Consider the following 26,682-nt stretch of genomic DNA (forward strand, 5'->3'; position numbering starts at 1 on the left):
AATAGAACAATGCAGGCATTGTATGGAACACAAATAAACTAACAGTTGTGCTATTTAAACAACTTTTCTACCTTTCAAACTGCATATGTTCCCACCCCCAATCAACAGGGGGTGCTGCAGCACCCTTAACACTCCATCAAGTGTCAGTGATCAAGGAAAGGCAAGCATTCATGTATAGAGAGAAGAGTTGCGGTGCAGAGCCTCTCAAACTTCCTGATCCTACCATTAATTAAGTCGTTAAAACAAAAACAAAGATAAAAAATGTTTTTTAACAGCCTTTGCCTATCAGCCAGGGGAGCTGATAGGTAGATTAAACCTGAAGCTCCTCTGTATTCTAGTGATAGCCTTTACAAGACGTTAAACTAAAATGCAGCCAGCCTACCTTTAATCATTGAAACTCTCCATCAGCTGTTTAGTAGCATAGACGATGTAGAAGCCCTTTAACCCAGATGATATTTTTAATGCTAAAATATAATTATTGTTATCCATGAATTTTCAAATTTACTGATTTACAAAACAACTGAAAAAATAGTAAAGCACATTAATATTTCTTGATTGAAATGTCAAGTTATTATTTACTTGCACTCCTGAACACAAAAATTAGTGTTAGTGGTTGACTTTTATTCTTGATTAATTTCTGACTTCTCAGAGAAGCCCAGTGAGCCGGCTCAAATTTGGGTGAATTCAGTTTGAAATCCCTCATTCCTGTTCAAAATGGTAAAACGTGGAGAGCTCACTGAAAATGAAAGAGTCTGCATTAAAGCACTTCATGATGCTGGATGGTCTCTGACACAAATATGACAGGTGGTCTAATAAATTTGTTAAGCACTGTATATAAAGCACAAGTTCAGTTAAAACATATAATCTCATTTTCTACCCTAAATGCACTAATATTCCTATCAATATTACTAATATTGTCAATAAAGAGTTTGATAACTAAGTTCCATCAATGAGAGAACCATTATGAATAAAATTTCAATGACTCCCACCTCTGTTATCCAATGAATGTTTGTATTTTCATCATTTATTTCAGATTATTACGGGTAGGCTATTGACTGTATAAAAATTAGTTGTTGTTTTTTTTTGTTTTGTTTTGTTTTGTTTTGTTTTGTTTTGTTTTGTTTTTTACATTTTGGCTAATTTTAAAGAGAGAAAATATTATGAGACTAAAAGTAAAGACTTAAATATAAGGACTTTTTGTTGACTAAATCTGTGAAAGGGACTAAAATGTGACTAAAACTAAAACTATTTTTTTGTCAGAAGGCTTAAACTAAGACTGAATCCAAAACTGGCTGTCAAAATTAACATTGTTTCCAACAGAGCTTACAAAATGCATTTTCATGTTTCATTCATATATATATATATATATATGTATAATAAACACCAACAATTATCATAATAGAACAATGCAGACATTGTATGGAACACAAATAAACAAACAGTTGTGCTATTTAAACAACTTTTCTACCTTTCAAACTGCATGTGTTCCCACCCCCAATCAACAGGGGGTGCTGCAGCACCCTTAACACTCCATCAAGTGTCAGTGATCAAGGAAAGGCAAGCATTCATGTATAGAGAGAAGAGTTGTATGATAAACTGAAATGAATAAATAATTAAATAAGCTAGAGATCCCTGTCATATGATTTAATGTTAAACAAGTCCACACACTTGTGAAGGACTGCATGGCTCATGGACCTGAAGATTCATATGTGGAGGTATTTTTTTTTTCCTTCGTCATGGCCAAATTTATCAGCCATCCAGTAATTCACTCATCTGTTTCCACCTCAGCCCAGTTGGTGGCAGCGATGAACTGATCTAAAAAACTTCCACAGAAGTGCAGATCACATCACCAACAAATTGGGTTACTAGCTGCTTATAAGTGACTTATCAGCAGGTGAAATCCCAACAAAAGTGGAGATGTAAAAGCAAAAACAGTAAACAGTAATATTTCATACCTGCAGCAGCATCTTGCAATAAAGGTCAACTGCTGAATAAAGTTAAAATATAACTGTCACTGAGACTTTGAGAGATGGAATAAATGACGCTGTTGAATCTGTTTTAGGAACTTCCACGTATGGAATGACTGCTGGATGGCGAGGCCAGACCTGCCGCCTGGCTACGGAGGCTGGCAGGCTGTTGACTCTACTCCCCAGGAAACTAGCCAGGGCACCTTCCGCTGTGGCCCTGCCTCCGTCAACGCCATCCGTGCTGGCCAGGTCTACCTCAAACATGACACGCCATTCGTATTTGCTGAGGTGAGTGATGCAAATTGGTGATACTGTTTATTTTTTATTATTGATTTGATTAATTTATATAAATAGAGCTGGAAGGTGGTTGTTTGCCAGGCTTTGAGTTTCAAGAGAGCTTTTCACAGGAGGCTTGAATTATTTTTCAATTAGGATAGATTTGTTGGTCCTGATTCTCACCAGATCAGTAACTGAACTCACCTGTGTTTCCATGGTGTTACTCCTTGTTCTCCTTTTCCACTTAAACCATGAAAATATTGATTAAAAAAAAAATGCAGGTTTTATCACCATCAAGATCAGTTTAAAAGGTAAACTTTTTCAGGTAAACTTCTGTACATGCTGATAATGTTTGCTGGTTCTTCCTCGTCAGGTCAACAGTGATAAGATCTACTGGCAGAGGAACCAGGACTCAACTTTCACCCAGATCCACAGTGAAAAGAAGGCTATTGGCCACTGCATCAGCACTAAAGCAGTGGGCTCAGATGATCGGGCAGATATCACGCACCTGTACAAACACCATGAAGGTACAGGAGCATGCTGGAATTTGTTAATTGCAATTCTTCCCAGATTTATGTCCAGATTTATTGCGCACTGCCTGGAACAATCTTAAATTGTGATAAGTATCTTCATAGATCACTTCACTGTTCAGCTGAAATAACCCCTCTCTTTGAAAATATGTGCCTCTGTTTGCTTCGTTTGGCTCACTGTGTGCCGTATCTCTTGTACCTGTCAATAAATCCCATCACATCAGCCTGCACTCACCTTCTCCTCCCTCTATACCAGGTTCAGAAGAGGAGCGCATCGCCGTCGAGACTGCCAGCCGCTACGGCAGCAAGCCAGATGCCTACTCCTCACCCGTGGCGGAGGATGTGATCGTGGAGGTGAAGATGGAGGATGAAGGGCCTAAGATGGGTGCAGATGCCAAGCTGAAGATCGTGGTGAAGAACCAGAGCTCACAGCCTCGTAAGACCACTCTGCACAGCCAGGTGTCCGTCATGTACTACACTGGTGTGCTGAAGGGCACCATCAAGAAGGAGCAGATGCCCGTGGAGCTTTCGCCACATGAAGGTTGGATTTCCATCATGCTTTTAAGCTGCTTTAGGCTATATTTTTATACTTAAAGATAAAAGATAAATAATGAGGTTTATGTTCGTACCAAGAGCTCTGAATCATTGTTTCATCTATAGAAGAACCACTATTTAAGATGCTCTAATCCAGTGGTTCTCAACTGGTGGATTGGTACCCAAAAGCGGGTCATGAAGCCCTTTTCGGTGGGTCCCGGATGTGTGCCTGGGAAAAAAAATGGTCTGAGACTCTATAAAACATGCATTTTCTTCCTTTTTCGTTGTTTTGTTACACCTTTGTACTGTCTTAGGCCTAATTTGTACTATTTTTTATTAAAAACATCTTATTAACCAAAAAGATCTCCAAAATTTGGGTCGTGATGCTCCTTGAGGAGATGATGAGGGGTCCTGTGACTCAACCAGCTGAGAACCACTGCTCTAACCAGTATTGTGCTTCAGAACATTAATAGCATCAGGACCAGATACCCCTTTTCAGGAGGTGGCAGTGACCAAAACAGAGCTTAAAAGAGAGAGACGGATGCTAAATACCTCTATATGTTCCAAGCATCTTCATGCTAATCTCGCAGTATTAACAAGAAACTAATAACCCAGTGTTGGCTTTATTTTGTAACCCAAAAGTGGGAAAAAAATGGTTAAATTCAGTGCTTGATGAGATAACAGTGAGTCTTTCACTAGACAGTGGTTCTAAACTACAGCGGTCAAGTGATTACAATTTTCAGTAATCATTAATCTCAGAATTCCTGTAGTATATCTTAATTTATTTTATTTCTTAATACATTTTGAGGCTTTTGATGCCTTTACTTAGAGAAGAAGACAGTGGGTGGAGTCAGAAATAGGGATGAGAGGGTGGGGGTAAGGCCAGACTTGAACCCAGGGCTGGAGTGCGACCTAACCACTAGGCCTCCTGTGCTCCATTAAAGTTCTTGCACAAAGGGGTGTTTTTTTTTTCATATGAATAATTTGAAATAATTATTTTCATTAGTACCAGTAACAAGTAAATGCCAGATTTCACAACAGCAATGATATTCTGGGGGCTTTTTTTCTTTCTCTCTTATTGTGGCAAGAAGAGAACGGAAATTGGAGACATTTTTTCAGTAATTACTTTTAGGAAAATGTAACTAATAACGGATTTCTTGAGTTACAAAAATAATGTGGCTCATTACAACAAATAAGTAATTGTATTAATAGTACTTCGACATGTTATGTAAAGTCTAATTTCAAGACTTGATCTTGATGACCATGGCTAACAGCTCACAAAAATAAAAAATCCACCATCTCAAAATATGAGAATACTGTGGAAAATTCCAAATTGCAAAGGTTTCCTGAGCCTTCATTCTCTCACTCTGGTTCAGTGCACACAACCATAATCATAGGGAAGACTGCTGACTTGACTCTTGTCCAGAACAGTGTTAAGTTCGTCGTCTAAAAATTTGACTAAAACTATTCGTTAACAACCTTTTTTCCATGGCAAAAACTAGACTAACAAAAACAGATCTGTGATGACTAAAACTGACAAAAAGTAAGTTTAGTTTTTGTCAAGATGACTAAAACTAGAACACAACCAACCAAACTTGATTGTAAGCTAAGGTGAAAAGGTAGAGCTAGGATTTTAAAATGCCAACTACAGAGTGTATATGAACACTTTTCCATACTTCTCCACACAGAGAAGATCATTGACTGGATGCTGCCCTACCAACAATACCAGAACCAGCTGGTGGATCAGGCCGCTCTTATGCTAACTCTGTCTGGAAGAGTCATCGAGACCCAGCAAGTACTCGCCAACCAGACCACCTTCAGGCTCCGCACACCTGACCTCACCATCACGGTGCGGTATTATTTTTGGAATAACTTCTCCTTCTTTGACTTCATTTCATAGAAAAGTTTTCTTCATCTCTGCTCTTATTTTCTTGCAGCCTTTGGGAGACGCTGTGGTTGGTAAGGAGATGGCAGCCAAGATTACCTTCACCAACCCCCTGCCCCGTATGCTCAAAGGAGTTATATTCAGAGTGGAGGGCCTGGGTCTGCAGAAAGGCCATGAAGTAGTAGTTGGGTAAGCACACAGGACACCTAGTCTCTTTTCATATCTGCTTTAAGCTTTAAGCTTCCTCTACTGACTAAAATTTTGCTCTCTTTTCCCTCTAGCGACGTTGGCGGTCTCTCCACTGTGACATTGACAGAGCACTTCATCCCTACCCAGCCCGGGCCCAGGAAGCTGGTGGCGTCTCTTGACTGTAAACAGCTGACTCAAGTGCACGGAGTGGCTGATATTATTGTTCATGAGCATTGAAAGGGTGCTAGAAGCGTTAGCTTCCTGCCCTGCTTCACTCGCAGATTATTCTGTATGAATTATAAACTGAGAGCCTCAAACTATAAGAAAAGTGTGCTCCGATTCTGTATCTTAAACTCTCTTGTTTATTTGTCACTACAGTCATTTTTAAAGTCTCTGTTTAGCCTGTTAGCCAGTGTAGCACTGTCAGTATTATTTTTTTAACTTGAAAATAACTAAGAGAAGAATTCACGCTTCTGCCTTGCTCTGGATTTAAAACTGGTGAATGCGTGCACAATGAATGAAGTGCCTGGATTAACAAGCTTTCTTATTCTGAAGTTATTAAGCTGTCACATTACATACACTAGTACATTTTAACACAATGAAATTATGAAGAAAAGGGTCCACAAGTGGGGTCAAGATAATTAAGTAATCATGTAAATATTTTATTTCTATCACTCATTTATTGTTATGAGACGAAGAGGACGTGAAGCGTATTTTCAGACAGAATAAACCTTGTTGAGCTCACATGAAGGAAGAACACTGTGAGGTGTTATTAAAGGAAGTGATGCTGAAATTGGCTTTGGCATTTTGCAAAAGGGCACATTATAATTTCTCCAGTTTTCTCAGATCAACTGGCTGATAAAAGGGTGCAGATTTTTTTAGAAAGATTGTCATAATAATCAGTTTTAATTCAAATTTTACATCCAAAAAATAACCACTTTTATCATGGAAATGTCTCAGTTTACAGAAGCAATCCCGTATGTCTCCCCAGGAAGGATGTTGCTCTGAATGCATTGTGTGTGTTTCTACGTTATGTGTGTATAATAACACTGATATCAACCTTACAGGATATTGCAAAATTAGACTCAACTGCTGTGATTCCCAGCCGGAGCCGTTGCAGGCCTTAACTCACCTTAGTTTTAGCAGGTTTGAGTCTGTGTGACACAATGTGAAGGAAACTAGTTCATTAACAATACACTATTTATCTACCTTATCTACTTGAATGTTTTTTTGTATTGTATGTTTTGCATTGGGAATAAAACTTACACATCCCTGAAGGCCTGACTCCTGAGTTATTTTCTACATGCACACATGATATCAAGAAGAAACAACTGCTTTCTTTCACGCCCTCTTTTCCTGCAGTTTAAGCTTGAAAAAACTGCAGATGAGGACAAAATTTATTTTTTTAAAGCATTTCCTAAGTATTCTTAAACAGAGCAAGGAATTCTTAACACAGCTTTTCAAAACATTCTAGTTTTATTTTGGATGCTTACATTATTTTAATTTGCACGGAGAAACAAAATTATTTCACAAAACCTACCAAGGTGAAAATATTAGCCCCCCTATCATGGTTATGGCCCACTGGTGCTAGTAGTCTCACAATTAGTGAAATAGAGATTAGCTGAGCGCAGTGACTGTGTCTCAAGTGACTGCAGTATAAAGACACCTGTGTTTGAAGGTCCAGTCACTGGCTAATCAGTATGCATGAATACCATTACGCCATAAAGACAAAAGAACAATCAAGCAACTCAGAGTAGAGATTATTAAAAAAAAAAAGAAAAAAAGTTTAAGTCAGGGGATGGATACAAAAATATTTCCAAGGCACTGAACATCCCTGAAGTTCAGTTAAATCCATCATCAATAAATGAAGGAATCTGGCACGTGTAAAACTACTTAGATCAGACCGTCCTCACAAACTGAGTGAAGGAGACTAGAGAGAGGCCACCAAGACACATAGACTACTCTGGAGTTACAAGCTTCAGCAACTGAGATGGGAGACTCTGCATACAGCAAAAAAAGTTTTTTTTCCCCCCCTGATTTAATTCAAGTTCAAAGTTTTTTTTTTGTTTTTTTTTTTTGTTTCAATCTTGATGATTATGGCTTACAGCTCACCAAAATCAAAGATCCACTTTCTCAAAATATGATAATATCACAACACATCAGTCCAAAAAGGATTTATAAAACAGAAACCTCCTGACCTCCTGGAAAATTATGTTACACACTCAGTAATCAGGTGGAGCTCCTTTTGCACAAATCACTGCACAGCAAAAAAAAAAAAAAAAAAAAGGGGGGGGGGGGCTTAATATAAGATAAAAACACTAAATCTGACAAGAAAGGTACTCAAAACTAGCGAAATTATCTGTCCATGCAGCAAGATAATTTGATTTCATAAGATATCTTGAAATAAAATTTTTAAATCTACAAATATGTATGTTGGCAGAACCCTTCAAAAGGGTTAAAATAAGCAGAAAATGCTGGTTTTAAGCTGGGATTGCTTAAAACTTCCTACAGCCTAAAAATAAGTGAAATATACTAAATATAAGCAAATTAATTTCTTTAATTTCTTGCTTTTAGCAAATTAAGCTGAAAAATTATGATTATATAATAAAATATGATCAAATTTAGTGAAAATACGTAAGATTAGTAAAGTATGATTAAGCCGTGTTTTAAAACAAGTTGGTTCATCTTGAAATAAGTCTAAATCATGTTTAAACTAAACCATAAAACTTAAAACCAGTCCATATTTTTAGACCATAGATCTTAATGTTTCTATTGAAATCAGGATATATCATTTTTATAATTTTTTTTTTTTTCTTCTTTTTTAAATTTGCAGTGTGCATCAACATGACATAGCATGGAGGCGATCAGTCCGTGGCACTGCTGGGGTGTTATAAAGCCCAGGTTGCTCTGATAGTAGCCTCCAGCTTGTCTGTATTGTTGAGTCTGGTGTCTCTCATCTTCCTCTTGATATTTCCTCTGAGATTTTCTTTGGGGTTCAGGTCAGACCAGTTGGCTGGCCAATGTAACACGGTAACACCATGGTCAGCAAAGCAGTTTCTGGTAGTTTGGGCTTCACTGTGGGCAGCTTCCAAGTCCTGATGTAAAGAAAATCAGTATCTCCATAAAGTTTCTTAGTAGATGGAAGCATAAAATGCTCTAAAATCTCCTGGTCTGACAGTGATGACTCTAGACTTGATAAAGCACAGTGGACCACCAGCAGCAGACATGACACCCTCATGAGCTCTAAGCTGTAATCTCCAAGAGTAAAACATCTATCTATCTATGCAGACTAAAATCCTAACTCATAAATTTTTTATTCAGCTCATTATGCTACACTAGTCATTATTCATTGTAAAAATGGTGCTTAGTACTGCCCTCTACTGGTTGGGCCTTGAAGTGCAACAAATATATTCTACAGCACGGTTTGTCATATAATATTTTATTTTTTCAATGTATAAAATAGAAACAGCTGGTTTGATACACAGAGAAATGACAGAGAGAATTAGGGTCAAAGAAAAACGATCTCTTACAGTACTTATGTCAGGCACATGTATGAAGTGTAAGTCAGTAGCAGTTTCTCTGCTCTGTTACACAGAAACTCAGTGCATCCAGAGAGATGTGCTTTGTTTTAACTTAATTTTATAATGGGATTAAGCAATAAAAAAGTGTCTGAATCTAAACCCTGTATGACTACATTCATAAATAAAACACCACATATATAAATAAATCCTTTAATGCTAATTTCAACATATCAGCTTATAAATGTAAATATGCCCTTAACAGAATAAAATAACCCGCTGATTGACTCTACAATCACACTCTTGATGTTCAGATAGGCCCTGACGCAGATTCAGTCAGAATGCTTGACATGCAAAGTTTACTTTACTAAAAGTAACATGAAATGCCTGCATACGCTCAGCCTTTACACTCACACGCTCACTCACACACAGTCAGGCTGTCAGTTTACAGTATTACATATTTTTTCCACCACTCTGTTGAACGTCTCTGGTTGATCAGCGTAGACATGGTGAGAGGCTTCATTTATCAGCTGCAGAAAAAGAAAAGAGAGATAACAAAAAATTAAACTATTTTACAGACATTTTCTTAGTAAAATAAAAAACACTTTAAATTACACTGATAAGTACCACTGTTTCATGATATCAAATTATTTCTCTCATAGTTGTGCCTCTACTCACCTGCACTTTAGTGTAGGCCTTTTCTCTGATCTGGGCCACCATGTCCCCAGACGAGCTGTCCACCCAGGACCGAGCTCCATACAGCATGGTGAGAGGCATGGAGGGGGGCAGCAGGTGAACCCGCTGCAGCATGGGCCTTTTTGCCCAGCCCAGAGACTCTGACATGGCCCGGAAACCCACCTCACCACTGTGAGAAAAAGAAGGATTGATGTGAAGTTGTAGGTCAGATTTTTCAGGCATTTTTGTCTTATCATGGACTGTATGAAAAAATGGACACCATGATTGCTCCCTGGTCAGAGGTTGCTTACAGGATAATGGAAAATTTTGGAGACTGTCTGCCATTTTGACCAACTGGAATAAGAAGGATGGCCTTGTGTGCAGGCAAACTCACGCAGACCTTTACTAATTTACACTCATGGCCAATGATAGAGGTAATTAAATCTATTAAAAACTGGATTCCTCTTGTATCACTGACTTTGACTGTAGATTACAGGATATGTGTTGCTATCTGAGAGGTTGGAGGTTTTTAAGTGATTCAGTCACAGAGAGCTACAGCTGCTATTGTGATCTATTGGGTCAGCATGCTTGTGCAGACTTTAAAGCAGTGAGCATGTTGCAAAAACTGTAGACACTGTCTCATAAACTTCAGGTTTAATTTTAGATTGAAGATACAATTTGCAGCCATCTGAATGCAAGCTGCAGCAAAGAATCATGGTCAGAGTGAGGCTGAGCCATTACACAGCTATTTCTGGAGGATAATGTGATCTATATATGCAATTTACCCCATACAAAAAGACTGACAGCCTTGTGTGGAATAAATAAAAAGGACCTTTTAGTGAGAGCAGGTAGTGAGTGTTCTGTAGTATTTCTGAGATTGCACTAGTAAACTTTCCAGTTTTTAGAGGTAGCCTAAACAAAGTCAGTTATAATTCTTTAATAGGGTCTGAGCACCGACCTCAGAATGAGGACCCTATTGAAATTGAGGGAATTAGTATTATTTTAATTTTTTCAAGACACCTTATGGCTTGTTTTGGGGGTCTTAACAAGCCCTAAAACTCATCAAACTTCGCCCAAAATTGTCTCCTAGTGGAAATAGTTGTCTGGTGGAATTGTGCAAATATATCCCAATATGGCAAGGGGTACCAGGACTCAGTCAGGGGACTTGGCAAGAGCTAAACACATACAACTTTTTACAAGCTATGTATCCTTACTAGACAAAAAAAAAAATCATTTTTCACAGACGGACAGGTTGCACATTTTGAAATAAATTAAAACAAACATTTTTGTCTAATTAATATACTTTTGTTTAAATGCACAGTATGTAAAATTCTGCCACCAGGGGGCTCTAAACCAAAATGATAATACTATGATGAGTAAATGGTAAATGGACTTGAGCTTATATAGCACTTTTCTAGTCATCTGACTACTCAAAGTGCTCTTACACTGCAGGTCAGACCTATACACTCCACATTCATACACTGATGGAGGCTGCTTCGGAGAAGAGGACATCAATATTAGCGAATCCCATTCAAATGCATTTATACTTATTTTCACGCCATTGACAAAGCAGTGAGACCACTGGGGTCAGGTTTCTTGTTTAAGGACACATCAACATGTGGAGCCGGGGATCAACCTTCTGATTGTGAGACAACCAACTCTACCTACCGAGCCACAGTCGCCCCTTCAAACACTCGTATTCATTTCGTACAATTTAAGACAGCAGTGATATAAAAAGCCCCCATTATCTCCAGACCCCAGCCTTCATCTGGTTGTTGGGTGGTAGCGGTTTGCCCAGGTGGGTTCCCCACTGTCAGTCCAAACTTCTTCACCAGCATGTTTTTCACTGACCTCAGGTTTCAGCCGGAGGGACTTCTCCCTGTCAAAGCAATCCATGAGAACGAAGGAGAGTGGCTCTTCTCCAAGGAGAAAGCCTGGTGGCACATGCTTCATTGGGAACAAGGGAAGAACTCAGAAGGTATAAGGGGTCAGAACTTGGAGACCACAATAGTGCAGGATGCCAATCTGCAGAGGCCAAACTGTGACGTTCATGTCTCCATTGATGCCTGAGACTCTGTGGCATCCATGGCCTTCTTATCCCTGAAGACTCCAAGGCTGTATCACTATTTGTGCATGCATAGCCCTGTGTAAGCATCCGGTCAGGAACAGTGAACCAGTACACTGGGAACTGAAAGCTAATGAGGTCAACCTCTTTGAGTTTGCGTCGCTCCTCAGTGATGTCAGCAGACAGTTTTCCAGCCTCCCATGCCAGCATGGTCTCTTCTGCATAATGGAAGTGATCTCCATTCTTAACCTCCCTGATGATGTCCCAGGCAGCGGCTTTAAACTTCAAAGTATACAGGCCAGAAACTTTTACAATGGAGCCCTGAGCAGTTAAAACTTCAACTGCAGAATCTTTGGCTGCAGCACGAAATGAGCCAGCACTCTGATGGACATACACGATGAGAACTTTCTTTGCAGCCATTCTGGAGCAGTATTTCAGCTGTTAATGATGGCAATTACAGCACTGAATCAGTGCTCTCCCATCTCTGCTGTTTTGAATTGAGGACTCTGTTTAATACCCACACTTCTTAAGGCACGTTTTATGAGCAGAAAATTGATTTTTTGTTTTCATTCCTACATTTCTCATGAGGGAGAAAGGCACTGAAAAGGGCACTTCCGGGTTCATACTGGAAGCAGTCCCAACATACTGGAAATGACATTCAAGAGTGACACAATCAAGTGTAGAGACATAGAGAGCATTTCAAGAATCATACGATGTGTATGTCCCTTGTTCAAGTATTGTCTTATGAGCTCAATTTCCTCTTCCATCCCGGTAAACACTTTAAATTTTGCGCTAGATACTCGCTAGATTGGCTATTGTGGTATCCACTGGAAACAAGAAATTACTTGGTTTTCATCCAATCAAAGACAAGGACCAGGGTCCTACTCTTTTGTGCTTCCTGAAATATATTTTGTGCTCTGTGAAATGTATTTGTGTTTTGTGAAATCCACTTTGCACTTTTGAAATATTAATCCTGTTGGCCTTCAGGGCCACCGTATTTAACAGATGAATGTCTTAATTTACCTCGGGGTTTGTGCGTTACAGTGGTAGATGTACTGGGTCATTGTGTCGTCATCAAATAGATCTTCAAATTTTCTTTTAAAATCAGGCCGGAATCTGTTCACCAACCCCGGACCTGAAACAAAAACACACTGTAAGAGGAGCAGTCACAGTAATGCATTTATTATAAGATGATATTATATAAAAGTAGTAAATCTTACCCCACGGGCCTGCTGCTCTGATGACAGCCAGGGGGTTGAAGAGGGAGACCACCGCTGCAATAGCTTTCACCCAGCGAGGAGGGGGTGGTCTTTTTACCACGTCTGCCCCTTGACCCTGAGCCTGCTGGGTCTGAGCCTTGGGTCGCTCCGGGAAACCCCAGGGGTCGACCAGGATTAGGTGAGACACTCTGCAAGAGGGGGGAAGAATACAGTATATCAGCTAACATATCAGTGTTGTTTGCCTACATTTATCCAGTAGAGGGGGTGTCTTTTGAGTTCTTCCTGTTCTTAACCACCTCAAAAACCTGGGCTGTATTTACAATGGCATGAGAGGCAACATTGGTAAATTTTAAAAAGGGTGTTATCCAGCCCTGAGGTTCCTAAACTGTTCAGCCCATGACCCATAAATAACGTCCCTGAGGGTGGACAGTGGATATCATGTTGTGCATAGCTGCACATAAATAGGCCTTTTCAAACACTGGCATAAGACCAACACAGAAAAAAAACAGCAGCTTAAAAACATAATGCTACTTCAAATAGTTGTAGGTTGTAATAAAGGATAAAAGCAGCAGAGCTTTACAGTTGGCTGTCATGTGAAAATGAACATTTTAAGGATTTTTTACCCATTATTTTCATTTAAGTATAAGAGCCATGGTCCATAGCTGGAGCTTGTAGCACTGGCAGCATTCATTTTCAATATGGAGCCAAAGAAGTCGAGCATTTTCAGTGATCAGAGTCCTCAGCTGTTTGTGTTGCTGTGCTTTCAGTTGAAAACTTATGGACCAGCAACACACTTGTCAAAGCTAATTCCCCCTCACTGACCAATCATCTTCACTTCTGACTCTTGGGGGGATTGTAGACAGGCCAGGGGCACATATTTTTGTTAGAAAAGCAGGAAAAAGTGTATTTTGCAAAATATATGACCTTTAAGGTCATAGGTAAAAGGAAGGAGTATAGAGATGAGTTCAGATTATATTCATCACCAACTAAAGGCTTGTGGTGTCTACTGTAGAGCCCAGCTTCCTCCTCCAACTATTTTGGGGTTTAGTGTTCAGAGTCATACTAAACTGTAAATGCATTTTTTATTTACTTCCTGCCTGCTGCTGTTTTTCTGTAGCATTTTTTAAATCTTTCAATTTTTGCCTCAATATTTCACCACTTTTGGGACACAAAAGTCGCTAAAGGATGTTTTTATTTCCACACTTTAATCACTTGGCGTAGTCGTGAACAGCTCAAAACTTGGCCCTTTTGGTAGTGTTTCTCTATGAGGAAATCACTACTTGCTCCCATTGGAGGTCTGTGCTGCTGCATGATGTTAATGTTTATCATTATCTGTCAAATAAAGTTTGGGGGAAAGGATGGGGCCAGGCAAGAGGTTTCCTAATGCTTCCAGTCTTTGTTAAGATCTAACGTAACTGGCTGGACCATGCAAACATGACAATATATTACTGTAAAAAAAGAAGAGAAGCTTGTTCTTCAGCTCCAGTGACTCTAGAAAGTAGTTTAAAAAATGTTTAAACCATATTAAATAATGTGTATTTGCATGAAGGCTGTCAAAAAGGCACATGTCAAAGAGATCCTATCTGACTTCCATGATATAGTCATACATTTTATCTAAAATTAACAGATTTTTTTCTTTCTTCAGATAAGAGCGTAGTTAATATTTGACATGGAAAATTCAGTCCATGTATCAAAGCTTAATCTCTTTCTCCAATTATCTTTATCTTGGTCTTTGTGTGTACATGATTGATGCTCCTAATCATCAAAAACATAATTAAGCACATAATTAAACACTCCCAGCAGCAAGAATTAAACTCTGTTACTTCCTCTGGCTGTTTCATGTTTTTCATGGTTTCCCATAATTACCTAGACGGGTACTGGATGGCATAGGAGGTAGCCAGGTATCCCCCCAGACTGTGCCCCAGCAGAATCATGTTCTCCAAGCCAACAGATTGCCTCCATTGCTCAATGGAATCAACAAACTGCTCCTCTGCTTTGACAGCGTCTGAGGGGAAGTGAGGCCTGGAGCTCCTGCCGAAGCCAAGGAGGTCAAAGGCGTAAACGGGCCGGGAGCGACTCAGCGGCTCTAGGTTCCTGATCCACAGGCCAACCCCTCCTCCAAAACCGTGGACCATCACCAGGGGAGTCTTTGTGGCTGGAGGAGACAGGAGGAGAGTTATGTAACAAGGATTATGATCTACAGAGCGCTGGCTCCTCCTAATAAACAAAGACATGGAGCTGGGCGTTACCTTGTTCTGCAGGTTTCTGCGCTGCCTTGTTAGTGACCGTAAGAGTCCATATTCGATCCTGGTTTGATAGAGTGACAAATCTAGCCCAAAGGTCATTCTGAATACCTGCCGCAGCCAAACAAAAAGGGAGAAGCAGTTGTAAAACAGGTGTCAAATTACACTTGCAGAAGCTCAAGGTTGCAAAATGGCTATCTTATAAAGGCTTAGAAGCCTCAGTTTAATGCCTAGTTGCAACTTTTGTGTTTTTAGTGATTGTAAAATCAACAAAAAGCAGCAAAACAATCATACATGCAAGAATCTTGGACTCTGTAGTCTTTAAAAGAGACATGGAGGTCGGACGCCAGGAGGGCCACCAGCTCCAAACAGAACTAGTCCTGGAAACAAAAACAGAGACATGGAAAGACTTGTAATAAAGACAGTTCATTAAATTCTGAGTGCATGCTGACAGTCTGCTGCTGATGTTTATAGAACAAGTCCAAGGTTGAAGTTGGTGTTATCACTGTTTGCATTAAGCACACATTATACATGCCCAGTAGAGTCACGTTTCACAGGCATAATGCTGTCAAAGTCCATGCTGAGACCCTCAGTAGTGACGCACTAATATTTCCTCATGACAACCTCTCACTTCTTAGGAGTGACCATGGCTTACATCATTTCACTGATAATAGGCTAACTTGGCTTTTTCTGTTCCGTGGAGGTTGCAGAGCTTCATGCTGTCTTTTGGGAATTCTGAATCACGATACATCTATAGAAATAAATAATTTATCATGCAGTGTGGACACAGTTAGTCAAAAGTTACTTGCTGGATTTAAAGATCAGTGGTTAAGAGACATATTCATAAAACTACAGAATGTTAGGTATAATTATACCACTGAATTTAGTTAGAAGTGAACTTAACAAGAAGCAAGAGATGTTTTGGTGCTCGTTAGAGAACAGGAATCCTTTTTCTGGCTCTTGAATTGGCAGATTTAAAAAATCCTCCTGGAGGAACACAAACTATGTGAGCTACATGATTTAGTAAAAGAGTAACTCGAATTACTTTTGTACTGACACTCACAAATTTCAGCACAAAAGACTATGTACAGAGAAATATAGTGTAAGTATGATGGAGACACTTTTACATCTGTCAGCCTTAGTTTATTAAAGTTAGTAAAACCAGCCCAATAGACTAAGATGTATCATAACTTTTCATTGATGGCTAACAGGGCAAAAACCAGCTACTGTTGGCAGTGTTGATTCTGTCGGTTAAAACGGACTAAAAATATTTGTCAACAGCTTTTCTTTAATGAAAAAACTAGACTAAGACTAGCCAAAAAAAGATCTTTGATGACCTAAACGGCCTTCAAGTAAATTCATTTTTTCATCAAGATGACTAAAACTAGACTAAAGTGTAATGTAGTTTTTGCTGGACATCAAAATATGTCAAATCCGTTCAATGCATCTGTAGCTACTTTGCTTCTCAGCTGTAGAAAGCAGGGACCCCAGGTCTGGCAGGGTGCAGAGAACACAACCATGGTTTCATAAGAGAATAAGTTAAATGCTTGGACTAAAAGTAAAGACTAAAATGCAAGGACTTTTTATGGACTAAAACTAGATTAAAATGTTTTTGAGTTCTCCTCGACTAAAACTAGACTAAAACTATAAAGGGTAGAAATGACTAAAATGTGACTAAAATTAAAAGTCATTTAATCCAAAGACTAAGACTGAGACTAAAATAAAAATAGCTGTCAAAATTAACTCTGGTTGATGGATTCTCTTTTGTCCAAATGTTTTCAACCCTGGTGATACATCCGGAGAGCACCAGAGGTTTTCGAGCCCTTGGTACATCCACAGCAAGACCAGGGTCTTGCGGCAATCATACTACCCTACTGGGCAGTACCCTGTGTTAACTCGCCAAATCCATCCCTTACTCTGCCCTAGAGGTGTGGACATTGCCATTTTTTCAACAGATTTTTTTCCAATGCCAGGACATCCAGAGCACGACCAGAGTTGTGTTAATCCTCCTTCCTTCCCAATTTAGGCGGGCTTAACTCGCTACATCTATGCCTAACTTCAGCCCCAAATTTTGGCAAGTTCTGCACAGAACCTTAAGCATAATCCATGCAACTAATTGCTGCCATGATCTTGTTGTCTGTATTCATCAGGGAGCTTTGAATTAAGATATATTTCCCATTTAAGATGAAATCTTAATTCAATCAATAAAAGTCAACAAATTCACACAGTCAAAATGTTTGTTTACAGAATTATCACAGCCATATTGCTCAGTGATAAAAGCTAAGGAGCACAGTTCAGTTGAGCTTCATGTTCTGACGGGGCACATACTTTGTTTTAGTTTAAAATTTGATGTAATCAAAAATTACTTCAGTTGGTCCCTGGGCCATATTTTGGACAACTCTACCAGCAAATGAATATTTTGACACTTTGAAAGCACTGATTTAAGGCTCAGATTTTTAATTTGACAGAGTGAAAATCATAACAGACAATAAAGTTGTGTAGTCTGAGGCAACCTTTAATGAGATAACAGTAACTTACTCATGGAGAGCAACATGGCGACAGCAGGCAGCTCAAACATAATTGGACAGTTCTGTTTCCTGTTGGTTGGTTCATCATTAAAAAAAATCAGAGCGGAAATAGATCATAATCATAAGCAAGCAGAGGAAGTTTTGAGTTCTGAGTCCAAAATCAATGAGTTGCGCACTCAAAACTTTAAAATGTGCTCTTGAGTTTTGTAACAATATTGACTCCATACATCTTGTATTTTCTTCTCTTTTATTTTTGTGTGACACTGCTGGCTGTAAAGCAAAGCGACACCCAGGAATAATAAATCATTGAGTTGTACATTTCAGTAGCCCAGTGTGTATCAAATGAAATATGCTTATCAATACTCAAACAGAAGCACTGTCAAACTTCTCATTTTAACAAAACATGTTATTTTAAATGAGCTACATTGGGTTTCCCCCTCACCTTCACTCTTAGAAAGAAAAAAGGTCAGAGTTACGTTTCTACCTCCACCGTAAATACATCAGGAACATCACAAGATCTTCACCCTCTCTTGTCATCAATGGGCAGTTTAAATTTGCTGAGTCATCCTAACAAAAGGCTCAAGCTGACTGACTCAGAGTAGCTCTTTCCCCCACTGAGGGACAACTTTTTAAAAGAGCTGATTAAACCGTCTGATTTTATCAGCATAACCTTCATGGTGCTGTATCTGGGGGTCTTTGCTAACACAATATTCCCAAAACAACCTCTAATTATGTTTTTTCGTTCTCTTTGGCCAGTAATACTCTGCTTACAGTGATTTATGCTATCTCTTCTTTTCTACCTTGCTTCCTCTTTAATGTTACACAAGGCTAACGAGGATTTAAAGATAAGATACTGAGTCTTTGTGTTAAGAATAGCCTATAAACTATCTTTCTACATTAATAACATTGGTATCAAATACTTTTTAGCGTCCATATGTAGTCTCACAATGTTAAGGACTTAAAATACAAGGACATTTTTTATTTTGGTGTTTAACCAGGTTATGTGCTGTTTAGGCACGGTAACACAGCACTACAGTGGTTTAATTAAGCGACACAGTGAACAAATTTAGTGACTTAAAGTTGAGCAGAAACGTGATATAATCAGACTAGCAGCGTGCTAAAGGTTGTGTGTTTAGGGCACTTACTCTGTCTCACAATCGTTCTGTAACGGCGGTACGGTTGTAGCTGGATCCATTGGTGAACATACTCCGGTGATTACATCCAATTAAAAGGAGTATTAATGTTTGCCACGCGCTTTACCGTCTCTGCTTTGATAAAACAATACAATCGGCTTGTTTGTTATGTTTTGTAACAAGTACATTCCTCGATCAGCTGACCCAGCACAAAGATCGACTATTGTGAAGATGCTTTAACTGTGCAGGAAAAAAGACCCATTATACCTATCGACATGAATGCTTATGAAATTCAGGATTTCCTTTTTCTCACAACCTGCCAGATGAACAAAAAAAATAAAATAAAAAAATGCTTGTCTATTGTGCCTTGTGCTTTTAATGGTTTTTGCCTTCGAATTGACATTTGAACTTTGTTGTGATTGATTGATTCTAGAAATCAATTTTCACTAAAAAAAAAAGAAAATAAATATATTTCACCCTTGTGATGTCACATTTCAGTTACATGTGACGGTCAAAAATATGGAAGCCCTAAGAGGACATACATCCATCTTTTCCAAGTAACTTTTGGTTGTTCAGTGCATGATCTTGACCTTTCTTTTGTTTTATCAAGATGAAGAAAAAAAATCTGTTTTTAGCTGGATTTTTTTTTTTCATGAACTTTTGACTTAATTCTCTAAGTTTAGACTTTATCGTCAGTGCTGGGATTTATCTGGTAAATTATTTAGTTTTATTTAAATCCTACTTTTATCCTTACTTTTGGCACCTTGTTGACATAAGTGACAACTAATCATATAGCCACTATATGGACAAAAGTATTTGGACACATAATTACAGCTAATTTTTGACTTCAGGCACTTCGGTAAGACCTGTTGTCCCAGGTTGTTATCTTTGTTTAGTCGAAATCAGCCTCATATGAAAATACTGACCGAGTGAGCCATCTGTATATCTTTCCATCTTTGTTGTTCAGGGGGCTGGGCCTGGGGTCCCTTTAACGACGGACTCTTGCTCCGCTCTGAATTCCGTTCCGTCCGACTCGGAATATGTTCTTTGCAACACCGTGTCCGCTTCCGGTTAATGAGGACACGTCACTCATTCAACTGAGGAAGAGAACCTGTGCATCGCCCGCTTGTTAACCTAGTTTTGTACAAATTAGACAGAAAAATCATGTCTAATTCGGTCATATCTGTTATTTCCCGGTTCCTGGAGGAGTACACCACCACGACCCCCAACAAACTGAAGGTGGTGGATGCTTATCTCCTCTACATCTTGTTGACAGGAGCGCTGCAGTTCCTCTACTGTCTGCTCGTTGGCACCTTTCCTTTCAACAGCTTTCTGTCCGGATTCATCTCATGTGTGGGCTCTTTCATTCTCGCAGGTAAAGATTTGTGGGATTAAATGTTCATATTTAGCTTAATCTGTCTGAATGTTTCAGTCTGTCAGGCTGAACTTCTGGCTTCATTTATGTCAACGTGTGCAGACACAAGCTAACATCAGCTAGCCAAGCTAAAACCTCCCAGCTGCATATGTACTCAATGATAATAAAATAAATAAAAATAATGTTTGAGGAGGTAAAAGTTCACAGACATGCTTTTATGTTAAGGTAACAACAAATGTTGAATAAAATAATTTATAAAAGGCAACGATACCAGATAAGTGCCTAGCATAAGCCTAGCTTATCTGACTGTCATTAGCCTAGTCTTCATTATGCCAAAACTCTGATGAATCTTACATTTGTGAATGTAATGCTGCTAAAAGGTAAAGCAAAAAGGCTTGTATTTTACAGTTGTTACAATGCTTTAAATAACATCCCTGATGAAAAAGCCTCTCTAGCAGGACTGTTGCAGTAGACAGTATATCATCAGCCTGACTCCTTTTATGCAAGTACCAAATCGTTATTAGGGCTGCTTGATTATGTCTAAATACACAGTCAGGATTATTTTGATGGCTATTAAACAGATAAATACATATACTACTTTGTTAGTTATTTTGAATGGTCAGAGATTCACAGTATTAATGGAATGATATTGGTGATATTCACAATATTTGGCCAAAGAATAAAAGAAATTAGTGCAGATTCAAGCAGGACAAACATGTCAACTGGAGAGTTTTTATCCTCATTCCTTACACTTGACAGTGATTTTTAGGACTGAAGTTTTAGGTCAGAACTACATTGATATCTCAGTTTCACTGGGTATTTGCTAAAATGAATTTCTAAATACTGGCATTACAAATATTTGCAAAAATCCAATATTGTACATTAGTGCTGGGCAATTGATCAAAATTTAGATGAAATCACTATATGTCCATAATATGTTTTGAAATTGCAGAAGGTGCAATATTTCTTTGGCCTTAAATTTGTTTGAAAATATATGTTTAATTCATTTTTGTGAGGCAGAGATGCCATGCTCCAGACATCATGCAAACCTTACGTGTCCATTTTTTCTAGAATAATTAAAAAACTGCTTTCCTTGTTTTTGTATGTTTGCCTTATTAAAAATGAGAGAAACTAAATGATCCTTCCCGTCAATAAAACAGGTTGTATAAAAATTGTAATGAGTCAGGCACAGGTGGCTTAGGGCCCACTCTCACTAGCGCGTCCGTGCTGTGCTTGGGCTCGTTTGAGCCTAAAGTCCAGTACTTTTGACCGGTGTGAGTGCATTCGTTCCGTGCTTGAGCACAGCACCCTACACAGCCCCAGCACGGAGAGACAAGGTGTGACTAGGCCCAGTATGAATGCAAATGAAGGAGCCCTAGCGCAGAGATGTAAAGTAACATGAATTAACAACAAAGGGACCTACTTCAGAGCGCACAGAGCACACCAGGCTGCAGCAGCATGCTCAACAGAAACACTGTCCTAAAGAGTGAGAGATGGCAGGAGTTTTTCTAGAGAGATGGAGCGTGAAGTATATATTTTCTCTCAATTTATTAGAAAAAGTTATAAAGATTTTATCAGAGCTGAAAGATTTAAATTCGCACAGCTCCACTACAGCCTTGTTCTAATGGATCCCTGTCCAGTTCATATTTTTTACCAGTTTCTTGCAAAGTCAGGCTTTAACCTCTGTGAGAGTTTTTTTGGTTTGTAAAATAAAGCTTCTTCCCGTGATTGAGCCACAAACAGCAGCTCACAGGTAAAACTGCCCCCGTAAGACCTCCCTGGGGCAGTCAGCTTTTTCTATACGAGGCTCTCAAATGTGGAATACACTACCGACTGATATGAGACTGACACAAAACACAAACATTTTTAACAAAAATGTTAAAGAGTGGCTCAAACAAAATCAGAGATGTGAGCACTTTTAAATAGTCTATGTTTTGCTGTAATTTTATGTAACTATGATGTAAAATTTTACTATTTTGTCTTTTAACTTTGCTCTTTTAATCAATTGTAACTGTATTTATGCAATTTTTATGTAAATCTTTACTTTTACCTTCTTTCATTTCATTTTCTAAAAGCCTAACTAGGGACAGGAGATGGAAACTAGCAATAGCTATAATCTCTAGATGTGAAACATCAGTTACTTTTAGCTTGTTTGTAACAGGCTGAAGTTTTACTATGTAATTTGCATTGTCCCTATCAAATAAACTTAATAAAGAAATAAAATATGCAGGCAAATGTGTGCCTGGGTTAATCTGATGGCTGATTTAATCTCTCATTATTATGAAATCATAATGCCATAGTACTATCCACTTAAGTAATTTACCTATGATTCTATTTCATGTCATCAATAAGTGAAATTGTGGTCTTGATCGCTGATGTTTGAACAGAACATTGTTTATCAATCCTGCGGCATATTCACAGGATGGTTAAAATTGCTCTTGTCGCAGTAACAGATTCTTTTAACTGAACATTTAATCCTGCTCTGGACACAGGCTGTCCTATGACATGAGAGCTTGTTTGGTGCAGCACTGAAAGGCATCCAAAATTACACAGAGAGATGGCACAGTTCATGGCACATAAAGGAATGCCAGGGGGATTCAGATAGTATACGGACACGCAGAAGGCTTACCTGTCATCACTCTTTGTCAATGAATAAACAGTTTTCTGACGTCTTTAAGAATAAGAATGTTAAATCAAAATAAGGTCACTTCTTCACTGCATGACCATGTGTCACAGACATTAATCCCATTCTGGGTTATTTTGAAATTGCCTCATTTTTGTCATTCTTACCGCTCTATAAACAAAGCTAATATAACTCTGTAATATGAAACTGCATAGGAACAGGGGCTATTAGTATAAAGCTACTGTTATTAAAAGAATGCAAAAAATATTGTATTATATTATATTTTGACTCTCGCATTGAGAATGGGTCCAAATATCCATAAATTGCCCAGCCTTTGTGTTAACATATTCATTAACGTTGATAAAGGGGAAGTTGTGAAATCTTTTCCTTCGAAATGGGACAACCTGTCAAGCTCCTTTTATGTCATCAATTGTCGGTGACAACGTTATGCTAACAGATGTAATAATTTCTACTACAAGCAATTTTTCTAAGACAGTCTGGGTGCAGACCATTTATGTCTAATGGCCACTCTAACAGACCGTTTATCTGAGACGCCATTAATCTCAAAACTGAAATACACGCTAAAACTTTGGAAATAAAATGGTTTTAAACTTCCTTATAGGGTTTGGGTAAGGATTAGGATACCAAAAGGTAAAATTTAAATACCTGACTCGAAAACCTGATTGTAAAATGTTAAAGAAGCTGCATTAGCTGCTTAAGCTACATAGATAATGTAGCTACGTAGCTAACCAACTGTACAAAGCAACTACAGTATGTAAGCTATGCAGATATGTTTTACACATAGCTTAGTTAGCTTTAGCTATGTTTGTTAAAGCTCATATTGCTGAGGCTAACTTAGCTATACATAATGTAGCTATGTAGCTAATGGAGCTACTGCTAAAGACAACATATCAAGCCAATGGAGCTATGGGTTTAAAACTTTTTACAGAGCTAAAGCTAAGCTAACAAAGTAACATTGTAAGCAACATATCTACATTATCTGCACTGCTATGTTAGCTTTAGCTATGTTTGCTAAAGCTCATGTAGCTAAAGCTAACTAGTTATGAGGCTAAAAAGATAACGGAGCAATGTAGGTTATCTAGTTAAAGCTAAGCTCATGAAGCAGCTATTTAATCTATGTAGATATGTTTTCTACATAGCTACCTCAGCTTTAGCATGGTTTACTAAAGCCCACCATGCTAAAACTAAGGTAGCTACATTGGCTTATGTAGTTAAGTTAATTATGTGGCTAGAATAGCATGTTATATTTATTAAAGCTAATGTAGCCAAAGCAAGCCACCGTTCGAGTAACAACTTCTAAAACAGTTTTTAAATGATGTTTCTCATAACTTTGTTTGGAGTGTGCCAGATCTCTAGTTTAAGGGCCATATAACCCTTGAACTCAACCCAACTCATCCATTCCAACCAGAATTGTGAGTCTGGACACCCTGCCATTAGACATGAATGCACAAATAGAGGCGGGGCCATGTTCTAGGGGAAAGGCCTGCACTGGGACTGAACCTCTGAATCTTTCTCCAGGATTTTGACAAGATTATTATATGGGATTTTTTTTTTTTAGATTCAGAGCCCGAAGTCAGTTAAAAAGGAGCCAAAGGAAGAATAACGGCTTTCTTGTAATAAATCATTCCATGTGTAGTATTTTTGTAGCTAAACCCATGTTAGATCTGTTGCTCATGAACAGCTATACCTTTCCACATTATTTACTGGTTCACTAATAAAATTTCTTCGGTCTTTTCTGCAGTGTGTCTTCGCATCCAGATCAACCCACAGAACAAAGGGGACTTCCTGTCTATCTCTCCGGAGAGAGCCTTTGCTGACTTCCTGTTCGCTCACACTGTCCTCCATCTGGTTGTAATGAACTTCATTGGTTGAAAAAGACGTGCATCTGATTCCCAGCGTTCCCCTCTCAAATGGTTTGTTTTTACACATCAGACCTCTTGTCTCTACTATGTTTCTATTTGGTTGGTTTTCTTTCAGCTGTATGCTTTGGTCAAGCATCAGGACCCACTGCCACCTTTAAATTTTCCAATCATAACCAATTTGGACTTGATATGGAAAGACAATGTGAGGGGACAATAAGATTAAAATATATCCTTCAAAATAAAAGCACATCAAAGACTATTTGCTCTATATTATTCCTGGCACACATCTGTGACCCATTGAAAATGGCTTCTCAGCCCCCTTTTTGTGTCCCGACTCACCAATTGAGAACCAAGGCTTTGCTGTGCTCAGAGTGGGATATTTGGCTTTTTTTTAAACGGAGCTGCAGCTTGCACTTACTAGGCAACCTTGCCCGAGTGCACTAATCAATTATGCTTGAACATCTTCAGTACTGAAAGAATGCATTATGTGTTTGAAATAGTTCAGAATCAGACATGCCAAGGATTACTGCTGAAAAGTTTCAAGAATGCCTTTTTTCATACTGTCATTATGTTAAAAAATGTATTTCAAAGGCAATAAGTGTTTATGGTTTTGTCTCTCAATGGACGAAAAATAGAAGATTTTATAAACTCATGGGAAGTGTTAAGTGGGTCTTTTATACTGATAAAAGCATTACTGTAATGCCTGTGCTTATAAAACAAGAAAATACCCTCGTCCTTTGGGTGCACTCAGTCACATTAACCGTTCTTGCCAGTTCATCTCTTCATTCTCAGTGGAGCAGCACAAGATAGCTAATGTGATAAGATACACTTCCTTCCTGTGTCTCAGGAGAGATCCGCATCAGACCCAATATTGCTTTTGCCTTGCTCGAAAACAGGTTTATTGAATTTCAGACTTGTAGGCGGGTTGGAAGAACAAACTGCATCCTCTTGTTTCTCTTTTGCTTCTAAATAACGACTTCAATAACTTCAATGTCAATAAAACTCTCACCTTCCTCCGTTTTTTTTTTCTAGATCACAAGACATGTTACCAAAATCCCCTTGGAGATGTGATGCAACATTTTGTGCCACTGATTCGGAGAGGCTCATCCCACCAGAAACACTGAATTCGATGCATAACGACAAATATAAGGCAGTTCAGTTTTCTTACTAATAATGGTTGATTTGTTTATTCTTTTTTTAATGTCAAATTTGTAAAGCATTCCTTTTTGCACTGAGGAGAAATAAAAACATGAAATGTGACTAGTGCATGAGTGAAAGGCTCTGTCTGAACACCAAAAGCCATGTTTAAATAATTTAAAACAATGTCATTTCAGAAAAAGTTGGGACGTGATGTGAAATGTTAATAAAAATAAAATGGGATGATTTGAAAGCACTAAAAGCCCATACTAGATTGAAAATTGTACAAATACAACATAATGAATGTTGAAACTGAACAAGCCTGCTGTTACTGGAAAGTTGGGATGCATATTTAATGCCAGCAACACATTTCAAAAAAATTGGGACAGGGTCACCAGCATGTTTAAGAGTAGCCTACATTCCTCATCAGCACTATGTTGAAGCTGGGCAGTCATTACACCTTACTTTTACACATCCTATTGGTTGCCACAGTGGTTTGAGTTGCTTTAATACCATTACATTCATGATTAATAAAAAAGTCTTCACAGGTCACATGACCATCTCTCACTTTAATTCAAACTAATCTTCCCTCAGAATATCTTGTGTCAAATAGGATTGGGTCGTATCCAATATGTTGTACCTTCCTGAAATTTCCCCACAGTTCACAGCAGAGGTCCTCAACTGCATTTGTACCAGGGCCTGCTTATGTCTATGCCAAACTGTTCAGCCCGTAGCCAATTTTTGATTGGCCTGCAGCAAGTTGTAGAAAAAAAAATAATTATGGCCCACATTAAAATATGGAGCTTGTGCTTAACTTTATCGTACTTTTTAGTTTCAGCACAAGGCAGTGCTACGGTGTTTATTCTGTAAACAAACATTCTGACAAGAAGATATCTTGATT

At 38.6% G+C, this 26,682-nt stretch overlaps 3 protein-coding genes and 1 pseudogene across 3 annotated transcripts in view; 2 read left to right on the top strand and 2 right to left on the bottom strand.

Annotated features, from left to right (window-relative positions):
• tgm1l1 (transglutaminase 1 like 1) overlaps positions 1 to 6,658 on the top strand; it is a 42,458-nt gene extending 35,800 nt beyond the window's left edge. Inside the window, exons 9-14 of the mRNA XM_041803409.1 lie at positions 2,063 to 2,255; positions 2,617 to 2,770; positions 3,030 to 3,314; positions 4,996 to 5,156; positions 5,245 to 5,381; positions 5,474 to 6,658. Coding sequence (XP_041659343.1) covers positions 2,063 to 2,255; positions 2,617 to 2,770; positions 3,030 to 3,314; positions 4,996 to 5,156; positions 5,245 to 5,381; positions 5,474 to 5,618 — 1,075 coding nt within the window. The 3' untranslated portion in view covers positions 5,619 to 6,658. The remainder of the gene's footprint in view (positions 1 to 2,062; positions 2,256 to 2,616; positions 2,771 to 3,029; positions 3,315 to 4,995; positions 5,157 to 5,244; positions 5,382 to 5,473) is intronic.
• A 2,440-nt stretch (positions 6,659 to 9,098) lies between these two features.
• abhd4 (abhydrolase domain containing 4, N-acyl phospholipase B) lies at positions 9,099 to 18,961 on the bottom strand. Its single transcript, XM_041803908.1, has 8 exons — positions 18,776 to 18,961; positions 15,397 to 15,482; positions 15,109 to 15,213; positions 14,726 to 15,014; positions 12,860 to 13,047; positions 12,663 to 12,774; positions 9,578 to 9,764; positions 9,099 to 9,429 (listed from the first exon to the last, which is right to left on the bottom strand). Exons 1-8 carry the CDS (start codon positions 18,823 to 18,825, stop codon positions 9,340 to 9,342), a joined length of 1,107 nt encoding a protein of 368 aa, XP_041659842.1. The 5' UTR covers positions 18,826 to 18,961; the 3' UTR covers positions 9,099 to 9,339.
• On the bottom strand, positions 9,773 to 12,652 carry LOC121520450 (annotated as a pseudogene).
• Positions 18,962 to 19,804: 843 nt separating the features above from the next.
• Positions 19,805 to 25,904, top strand: dad1 (defender against cell death 1). The gene is made up of 3 exons (XM_041802469.1): positions 19,805 to 20,138; positions 24,524 to 24,695; positions 25,677 to 25,904. The coding sequence occupies exons 1-2, from the start codon at positions 19,928 to 19,930 to the stop codon at positions 24,652 to 24,654; spliced, it is 342 nt and encodes a 113-aa protein (XP_041658403.1). The 5' UTR covers positions 19,805 to 19,927; the 3' UTR covers positions 24,655 to 24,695; positions 25,677 to 25,904.
• Positions 25,905 to 26,682: the final 778 nt, after the last annotated feature.

This window comes from Cheilinus undulatus, linkage group 13 (genome assembly GCF_018320785.1).
Source record: "Cheilinus undulatus linkage group 13, ASM1832078v1, whole genome shotgun sequence".
NCBI classification, from domain to species: domain Eukaryota; kingdom Metazoa; phylum Chordata; class Actinopteri; order Labriformes; family Labridae; genus Cheilinus; species Cheilinus undulatus.